This window comes from Arachis ipaensis, chromosome B03 (assembly GCF_000816755.2).
Source record: "Arachis ipaensis cultivar K30076 chromosome B03, Araip1.1, whole genome shotgun sequence".
Lineage (NCBI taxonomy): Eukaryota > Viridiplantae > Streptophyta > Magnoliopsida > Fabales > Fabaceae > Arachis > Arachis ipaensis.
In genome coordinates, this window is record NC_029787.2 from 118,802,820 (window position 1) to 118,812,229 (window position 9,410).

The 9,410-nt window shown below is 31.9% G+C and overlaps 2 protein-coding genes across 3 annotated transcripts; both read left to right on the forward strand.

Moving 5' to 3' along the window:
- Nucleotides 1,956–6,944, forward strand: LOC110270334. Of its 2 annotated transcripts, XM_021119407.1 has the most exons (7): nt 1,956–4,594; nt 4,684–4,768; nt 4,859–5,281; nt 5,398–5,527; nt 5,624–5,824; nt 5,949–6,254; nt 6,361–6,944. In XM_021119407.1, the coding sequence occupies exons 5-7, from the start codon at nt 5,774–5,776 to the stop codon at nt 6,529–6,531; spliced, it is 528 nt and encodes a 175-aa protein (XP_020975066.1). In that variant the 5' UTR covers nt 1,956–4,594; nt 4,684–4,768; nt 4,859–5,281; nt 5,398–5,527; nt 5,624–5,773; the 3' UTR covers nt 6,532–6,944. The 2 variants fall into 2 exon arrangements, with proteins under 2 accessions (XP_020975066.1, XP_020975067.1); XM_021119408.1 differs by lacking the exons at nt 1,956–4,594; nt 4,684–4,768; nt 4,859–5,281; nt 5,398–5,527 and having other exon boundaries at nt 5,538–5,824.
- LOC110269522 (replication protein A 70 kDa DNA-binding subunit C-like) lies at nt 3,662–5,694 on the forward strand. The gene is made up of 9 exons (XM_021117415.1): nt 3,662–3,811; nt 3,925–4,192; nt 4,279–4,375; nt 4,482–4,594; nt 4,684–4,768; nt 4,859–4,991; nt 5,127–5,281; nt 5,398–5,527; nt 5,635–5,694. Exons 1-9 carry the CDS (start codon nt 3,662–3,664, stop codon nt 5,692–5,694), a joined length of 1,191 nt encoding a protein of 396 aa, XP_020973074.1.

Here is a 9,410-nt window from a genome sequence, read left to right on the forward strand (position 1 = left end):
GTATAGACCCAGCTTCTCCTATTCAACTTTTGGATTCCCAATTTTATTCTCTCCTATTCGACTTTTGCATTCCAATTTCCATTTTGATTCACTAATCTCTTTGGATTTTTTGGGCTGAATCTAGCAATTTCTAATTTTATTCTGCATTCAGAATCAAAATTTATAGACCCAACTTCTCCTATTCAACTTTTGGATTTCCAATTTGATGTTACTATGGAATTCTCTTCTAGGTAGTCTATTTGATGAGTGGTGATGTGATTGATAGGAATTGATTGATAGCTTCTTTGTGATTTATTTGCACTTTGATGAAACCTTTTGTTAGTCAAATCACTTGCATTTGAATTCTTTATTGGTTATGCAAAGAGTACTGTATATTTCGGCTGTTGCATAGAAGTAGAGCTGATTGTCATGAATTTTTGTGCTTCTTTGATAAAGGAATATGCTTTTGCCACTCCCATTCAAGTTTTACACTCCCAATTCCATTCTCTACTGTTCAAGTCTTGCATTCCCATTTCAATTCTGATTCAATAATCTCATTGATGGATCTTTCCTTTTTTTTTTTAAGCTATGTCCATCAAATTCATTAAGTTTACCTAAAATGAATTGCTGGTTGCATGTGGGTTGTGAGAATCATTATCAAGGATTTGGTTTTGTAGCTAATGTATTCTATCCCTGGTTATGTGATTGACAGATTTTTATTGATGTTTCTCTATACTTTTTTTCCAATTCATTTGCTGTTTCTAATGTATGCCTACCTAAGACATTTACCAACTCTCAATGCCATGAGTACAATGATTGTTTGGGGTAGTTGATGACTGCCTTCCCTATGGTGAAATGACATGTAGGTGCACTGTAGCAGGTATGGTGTGGTTTGGTCCCTATTTCTTGATTTCTTGAAACTTTCACTTGTTTTTGCTGTTTTTGTGTTTGTTCAGGTTTTGCCCCTCTCATTAGTTATCTCTATGGCATTGAATGGAGATGGATATGGACTCATATTTTGTTTTTCCTGCATTTCCATATTCAATTTGAATTCAAAAAGGTGAGCCTCTTTCATACAAGTAGAGCTAATTGTGATGCATTTGTGTGCTTCATTTAATTATATCCAAAGTAGACCCATTAAATCCTATATATCAACTGATGAATCTATTTTTAATCTTTTACTTTGTATATATTCAACAAATTCATTTAGTTTTTATACTGTTTTTTGTATTCAGAATCATGTTCTTTCATTTTATGTTTGATTTCAAATTTTATGAAGCACTCTCATAATTATATTGAGAGTAGACCCATTGAATGCAATATTAAAATTTCATGAGTTTTATTGATGTTTCTGTATACTTTTTTTTCCCATTCATTTGCTGTTTCCAATGTATGCCAACCTAAGACATTTACCAACTCTCATTGCCATGAGTACAATGATTGTTTGGGGTAGTTGATGACTGCCTTCGCTATGGTGAGATGACATGTAGGTGCACTGTAGCAGGTATGGTGTGATTTGGTCTCTATTTCTTGATTTCTTGATAGTTTCACTTGTTTTTGTTGTTTTTGTGTTTGTTTAGGTTTTGCCCCTCTCATTAGTTGTCTCTATGGCATTGAATGGAGATGGATATGGACTCATATTTTGTTTTCCTTGCATTTTCATATTCAATTTGAATTCAAAAAGGTGAGTCTCTTTCATACAAGTAGAGCTAATTGTGATGCATTTGTGTGCTTCATTTAATTATATCCAAAGTAGACCCATTAAATCCTATATATCAACTGATGAATCTATTTTTAATCTTTTACTTTGTATATATTCAACAAATCCATTTAGTTTTTATACTATTTTCTGTATTCATAATCATGTTCTTTTATTTTATGTTTGATTTCAAATTTTATGAAGCACTCTCATAATTATATTGAGAGTAGACCCATTGAATTCAATATTAAAATTTCATGAATCTATTTTTATTTTTTTATTTTCTGTATATTCAACAAATCCATCAAGTTTAGATCAAGTGAGTTGGTGGTTGCATGTGGGTTGTGTGAATCATGATGAGGGAATGGGTTTTATTCCTAATCTGTTCTATTGGTAGTGATGTGATTGACAGAAATTGATGTATAGCTTACTGGTTGTTTATTTATATGTTTTGATGTTTTGATTTTAGGTCAATTTCATTCTATTTTATATCTATTTAGTTAGTGGTGATGTGATTGATAGGAAGGAAGTGGCTTTCTCACAATCACATGGCATCACTCCACTGTTTGTGTTACTAGGGAATTCTCTTCTAGGTAGTCTATTTGATGAGTGGTGATGTGATTGATAGGAATTGATTGATAGCTTCTTGGTGATTTATTTGCATTTTGATTTGCATTTTGATGAAAGCTTTTGTTAGTCAACTCACTTGCATTTGAATTCTTTATTGGTTATGCAAAGAGTGCTCTATATTTCGCCTGTTGCATAGAAGTAGAGCTGATTGTCATGAATTTTTGTGCTTCTTTAATAAAGGAATATGCTTTTGCCACTCCCATTCAAGTTTTTTCCTCCCAATTTCATTCTCTCCTGTTCAAGTCTTGCATTCCCATTTCAATTCTTATTCAATAATCCAATTGGTGAATCTTTCTTTTTTTTTAAGCTATGTCCATCAAATCCATTAAGTTTATGTAAAATGAATTGCTGGTTGCATGTGGGTTGTGAGAATCATTATCAAGGAATTGGTTTTGTAGCTAATGTATTCTATCCGTGGTTATGTGATTGACGGAAATTGATGTATAGCCTGCTGGTCATTTATTTATTTTTTAAGTTCAACTGAATTACATTACATTTTTTTGTTCTTTGTGTAAAAATTATTTTATATATCAGCTGTTGGATGGACATACAGCTCTTTGGCCTGAACTTAAGAGGTTTATTGAGAAAAGAATGGCCTTGTGCGAGTAAAATGGCTTCGTGGTATTGTTTATCTAACTAGCACATGTCTTTATCCAAAGAAAAATCTATCCAGCAACTGCTCTTAGCATGAAAATGTCTTCTGCACACATAATAAGTTTGTACTATATATTCTTCATTGAAAATTTGGCAATCATTATCAAGGTATGAGGTTTCAATCTCACCCATTTCCTGAATTTTGATGTGATTGACATATTTTTATTGATGTTTCTGTATACTTTTTTTTCCCATTCATTTGATGTTTCTAATGTATCCCTACCTAAAACATTTACCAACTCTCATTGCCATGAGTACAATGACTGTTTGGGGTAGTTGATGACTGCCTTCCCTATGGTGTGATGACATGTAGGTGCACTGTAGCAGGTATGGTGTGATATCTCATTTTTTGGTCCCTATTTCTTGATTTCTTGAAAGTTTCACTTGTTTTTGCTGTTTTTGTGTTGGTTCAGGTTATGCCCCTCTCATTAGTTGTCTCTATGGGATTGAATGGAGATGCATATAGACTCATGTTTTGTTTTCCCTCCATTTCCATATTCAATTTGAATTCAAAAAGGTGAGTCTAAAGCCCTTGATTTTTTCTATAAAAGGATGGTTGGTGATCCACATTCAATGCACAAATATTCTGCTGTGTTCTATTTCCTCCTAAGCTCTATCTACATCAGAATTTTTCTATTTACATTTGATCTATTTCATCAACTCTATTTACCTCCTTTGTTTCTTTTTTTTTCTTCTGCAATGCCTCCTCCATTTGATATGATTTCTAAGATGCATCCTCCTAGAGAGGCTTGGAGGCTGAAAGTTAGGGTTCTAAGGCTTTGGGTTGTACCCTCTTTTGGGAATCATGATGTTCCTAACTCAATGGAGATGATTCTCCTTGATGAGCATGTTAGCCCCTATTAGCTTCTCTTTTAAATATGGTGTTACTTGTTGTTTTTTAAGTTTTTAATTTAAATGATGTATTTCACTAATCTGATTTTGTTCTTTTGTTGAATTTCCAGTGTGAAAAAATTCAAGCTACAGTTAAGAAACCACTCCTTAATAGGTTTAAGGATCATATAGTTGAAGGTCAAGTTTATAGAATAGCATACTTTACTGTTGTGTCAAATCATGGTAGTTATAGAGCAACTTCTCATGAATTCAAATTGGTTTTCCTTCACCGAACCACTGTTGTAGCTGTTGATGAAGATGTTATCCCTAAGACTTGTTTCAACATGTTTCCTTTTTCTGAGCTGCTGAACATGACCAAAGATTATGATTTTTTAGTTGGTGTGTCTATCTTCTTGGTTTGCTGTTATTTAAGTTTTTTTAACAAATGGTTTCAATATTTAATAGGTTGTGTTTATTTGGAATAGATGTCATTGGCCTTTTAACTTCAGTGGGAGAAGAGAAAGAATATGCAAAAGAGGAGAAATTTGTGAAAATGATTATGCTTGAATTAAGTTCAAAAAAGTATGTTGATTGAGTCATTTCTGCTGGTTTCTCTTTATGTTTTAATCATCTTTTTTCCTTGTTTTCTGTTTGATCCTTTGTCATATTTTGAGTTTCAGTCTTACAGTGCGATGGCATTGTTTGGGGACTATGTTAATCAAGTAAATCATTTCCTTGCCTCTGGCTATGTGGAGCAGCCTATTGTAGTGATTCAACTTGCTAAAGTCAAGTTCTTTAGGGGTAAATTGTTTCTTTTATGTACATCTCATTGCTACTCTAGGTGTTGTCTCCAATAAAATTTGCTAGACTATTTCTGTGTTGCTGTGTAGGTCAAGTAGGCCTTCAAAATGTGATGTATGCCACTCAAATGTTATTTAATCCTGATCTTCCTGAAGTTGTTGAATTCAGGCAGAGGTTAGGATGTTTTATTTTGTTGATTTTTATTGTATTCTTTATTTACAACCAATCTGGAATAACAATTACAAGTATTTGCATTTTTTTTAGTATGGTTGAGCAAGGTGTCAATGGTACCCAACCACTGTTTATTGCAAATGAGGGTAAAGTTGTTTCCTTGAAAGATGATTTCATGCGTTTAACTAGAAAATGCACTATTAAAGATCTTCAAGATAACAATGAGGTTGTCTTCTTTTGAGTTAGTTGTGTTTATGTTTATTTTATACAGAAATGAACTGAAAAGGAAAATCAAAGAACAATTTCCAGATCTGTTTTTTCATTCATATTCTTAACAAATTTTGAAATGTTGATTGCATAGGAGGGTTCTTTTATCATTTTTGGTACAATCCAATGTATTGTTGAGGATGGAGGTTGGTGGTATTCTGCTTGTGTGTGTGGAAAGGATATCTATCCTCAAAATGGTGCATATTACTGTGATTTTTGTTTGAAGCACGTAACTAATGTGACTCCAAGGTCAGAAATTTTTTTCAAAATGTCTTTTCATTTTGTCTTGTGGATTGTTTATGAAAATAATGTTTCTTGGTATTATTTATTCCGAATCATTGTGTTCCTTTTTTTTTTCTCCGCAGATTTAAAATTAAAATAACAGTTGAAGATCATAGTGGGGAGAGTATTTTCCTTCTCTTTGATCGTGAGGCATCTTATTTGCATAAGAAATCATGTGCTGACTTGTTTACCGAGGTTCAAAGAGATGCAAGTGTATGTTCTTAGTTTTCTTTCGTGTATTGTTCACTTTATGGGATGTGATATGTGTTATTTAAACTCTGTATTTCTTATGTATTATTTTCAAAATAGCTTGTATATAGGGATACTTATCCTCCCATATTCCAAGGGCTCATTGGAAAGAAGTTACTGCTGAAGGTTGATACCAAAGGTGTGCCACATGATACATTTTATGGCACTTTTCGAGTTAGGAGAATATGTGATGATCCCACCATTATTGCCATGTTTGAGCTTCCCGATTATGATACTGATGATGAGTCTACTCCAAAAAAGGTTAGATATACATATAATTATTTTTACATTGTGTAAATTCATATTTTGTTCCTTTTTTTATTGTGTTGTGGTGAATTTTCCTTACGGTCTTATGTATTTTTAAACTCTTGTGGCATATGAATAGGAGCCTGATTTACACAAATCGGTTTCCTGTGGAGAAGGGGATATTGGTATTAAGAAGGAGTCATCAAAGACTTTTATCAAAAGTGAGAAAGTTGTTGGTGAGTCTTCTGGGATTTTATCTAAATCCCCAGTTCTTATAGATTTTCTGGCTGGAAAACAGCCTGCTGTTTTTCGAGGGACTGAGTTTGCTTCCTTAATTAATGGTGAACATGGAAAAGATGAGAAAAGACCCAGCAATGATACTGTTAGTGATGATCTTTCTGCTAAACTGGATATATTGCTTAGCTCACCAGAAAAAGAAACTCAGGTGCTGTTATATAATATTTTTTCCTCCTTCCTATGTTTGTTATTTCTAAATGGATTTTGCATTTATTGACTAACATTCATAGCTTTTGTTAATTTCTTTGTGATAGGAGGTGTTGTCCCACGTTATTGATGCACCTTCCCAATATGAAGAGAAACTTATTCATGAAAATGATGTTATCACCTCCAATGGCAAGAGGAATTTGAATCCCCAATTTGAAGAGGCGGCTACTGATGCAGATGGGCGTGGGTTCAAGATTGCCAAGGTTAATGGAGTTTGATTTAAGGTGTGGAATTGAGCTGCTGTGTCTAGGTGTAGGTAGTTTATATAGTATATCTACAAGTATTTAAGAAGGCTTGTGATTCTAAATACATTAAAATGTAATCATGCTGGCTGGATGGTATTTTGATTTGACCTTTTTGGATTGTGTCCAACAAATAGGATTGTCAGATATAGGGGTTTTTCTTTTGTGTTGGCTCGTGTCATCTGCCAACTGTCTATTATCAACTCCTTCTTTTGTAATAGTGACTTTGCTAGGGATTGGACACATTTTCAATGTTGTACCCTCTTTAAGTTATATACTAGGATATGTAATCAGATCTTGGGATCCTCCTTATCATAGGAGAGATACCCATATGTAATTATGTATATCACTATCAGTATTTTAATGAAATGCGGCAGTTCTTATTTTTATTTCTTTATTGTTGTACAACTTTATCTTTTCATGTCAATTAGTTATTGGTGTTGATTATAATACTTTATTTTTTTTATGTTCTGCGTTATCAAAGGTGTGCATGGTTATATAAGTTCTTTGTTGGTGTGTTTCACAAGTTCTCTTCCCAGTGACCCGCCCTTTTTTTTTACCTCTTGCTTATAGGAACTTAACAATGTGGATGTCTTTTGGGCAATGAATTAGGGGTAGTTTTTGCGATTTATGTTTCAACCTCTTGTTTCCTTTAGTACGAGTAACAAAGATGTCTCATAATTCTGTTCGTGCTAGAGAATATAGGCGAAATTCTTTGAAAAGAAAGCGAACACAAAGTCACCATCGAAATGCAAGAGGTCAGTACTGAATTGACCTTCGTGATATTTTTAGTGTTTTATGTTCCATTTTTTAGTGATTTGATATCTATGGGAATCTTTTGTAATTTTTTTTCGTTTTTTAATGTTTTAGAGGTCCTCGATTCCTCGATGCCTGCTCTCTCTTTGAATGATTATATGGGTAATTTTTTTTGCTCCACCTATATTTTTTTTAGTTAATCTTTGTGTTTCTAAAAATTTATTTGTTTATTTTATATGTTTTCAATGTTTCTGTTTATTTTTATTTTTTAGAAAATTTAGTTGAGGTGTCCCAGAATGTTAATCAGAGTTCAAATCTTATCTTGTCAGGTATAATAATATCTTTAAGTATTTTATCTCTGTCCAATTTTGTTTTTGTTAAATTATATTTTAAGTTATTTGGATTTATATCTAATAATAGATTGGTTTGTTGATTTATTATTGTTTTTTTACACTGTTATAAAATTCTTTATGGAATCATTTAGATCAGTATATAGGTTTAATTTATATTATTGTTTCAAACATACACAAGTACTAGATGTTAATAAATTGTTTAATTAGTATTTATTCTTGTCTTGGACAATATAAAAAAAATTTTTGTTATGTGATTGGATTCACATAATTAGTTAATTAATTAACTTTTCTAGCTAAATAATAGACGAGGGGTGTTTCTTGAAACTTTCTTAATTTGATGTCATAATCAATAGTTGTATATTAAAGAAAAGTTTAATTATTCTGTCGGTTCCTCTAATTTTTTGAAATCTCCTATTAGTCCCATATAAATATTTTTTCTTTTAGTTCTGTCCGTGAATTTTTTTTTTTTAGTTTTTTCAATTATGCCTCCCTTGATAGTGAAAAAAAAATATACGCACTTGGTTAAAAATTTTACAGGATTCTATGGACCAATAGAGTCATTAAAGTCTAAAAAAAATAGAAAATGATTCTAATAGTGATTTAGCTTATTTAATTGCAACCTAGACAATTAGTATGAGTGATTAAAATAATGAAACAAAGTCTATTCTAACGTTAAAAAAAATCAAACTGTTCTTGAATGTGCATTAAGCTTTTTTTTATATTTAGTTATTTAATAAATCAATGCTAATTCAGATTGGTTTTCGTAGTTTATTACATTTTTAATGTTCAATTTGCATGCTGATTATTAAATAATTAATTGATTTCTTATTTCATCATTAATTTTTTTTATGTTTGGTTGTCAAATATATATTTACATAAATTTGTGTTATTTTAAATTAAAATGGATGATATAGACCAATCAGAAATATATGATCCTTCGATAAATTCATTCAATCAAGTTGGTTCTGTTATTGATCATCCTCTGTTCTTGCAAAGTGAGATACAAGGTACGCTCTCTTTCTTAAATCATCTATTATTCAAGAATAGTAAAATAGAAATCTTATTTACTTAGTTCTAAAAGATTCCATTGTGCTTCTGTGATGAGATATTATTCAGGCAGTGTAAAATAGAAGTAGTGTTTTGTGATATATTCTTTTGACAAAATTTAAACGAGTCAAGTATTTATTATATATTATATCAGTAAGCTAATGGTTTATTCATTTTATGTTGAATCTATTTCATGCCATCTAATTAAGATCAAATTTTTTTTATTGTTATGGATGTTTTCTTTTTTGCTTTATCTTTACCAGGTTGTCTTGATGTTGGTGATCCTAACTATGAATGTTCAATCTGTGGGACGTATTTCTGGTTATCAGAACGTGTTGAAAGAGACTCTACAATTAATCGTCCTGTTTTTACTGTTTGTTGCTCAAAAGAGAAAATTCAGTTACCTTATCTTCGAAAGCCCCCAGATTTGCTATATAATTTTATTAATGGACATGATAGCAAGAGTTTGTATTTCCAAAAAAATATTCGATCTTATAACAGTATGTTTGCCTTCACGTCTCTTGGTGGTAAGGTTCTGGATTCAGTGAATGATGGGAGTGGTCCACCGCAATTTATAATAACTGGTCAAAATTATCATCGGATTGGAAGTTTGCTCCCGGATCCTGGTCAGAAGCCTAAATTTGCACAATTATATATATACGACACTCAGCATGAGATAATGCATAGGCAGGGAATCTT

Bases quoted from the DNA above. Each gene is read 5' to 3' on its own strand.
- LOC110269522 (XM_021117415.1), top strand. From the start codon at position 3,662: ATGCCTCCTCCATTTGATATGATTTCTAAGATGCATCCTCCTAGAGAG. The intron at 5,282-5,397 runs GTCAGAAATTTT...TTTTCTCCGCAG, and splicing joins GTAACTAATGTGACTCCAAG to ATTTAAAATTAAAATAACAG. The intron at 5,528-5,634 runs GTATGTTCTTAG...GCTTGTATATAG, and splicing joins AGGTTCAAAGAGATGCAAGT to GGATACTTATCCTCCCATAT.
- LOC110270334 (XM_021119407.1), top strand. From the start codon at position 5,774: ATGTTTGAGCTTCCCGATTATGATACTGATGATGAGTCTACTCCAAAA. The intron at 5,825-5,948 runs GTTAGATATACA...GCATATGAATAG, and splicing joins ATGAGTCTACTCCAAAAAAG to GAGCCTGATTTACACAAATC. The intron at 6,255-6,360 runs GTGCTGTTATAT...TCTTTGTGATAG, and splicing joins CACCAGAAAAAGAAACTCAG to GAGGTGTTGTCCCACGTTAT.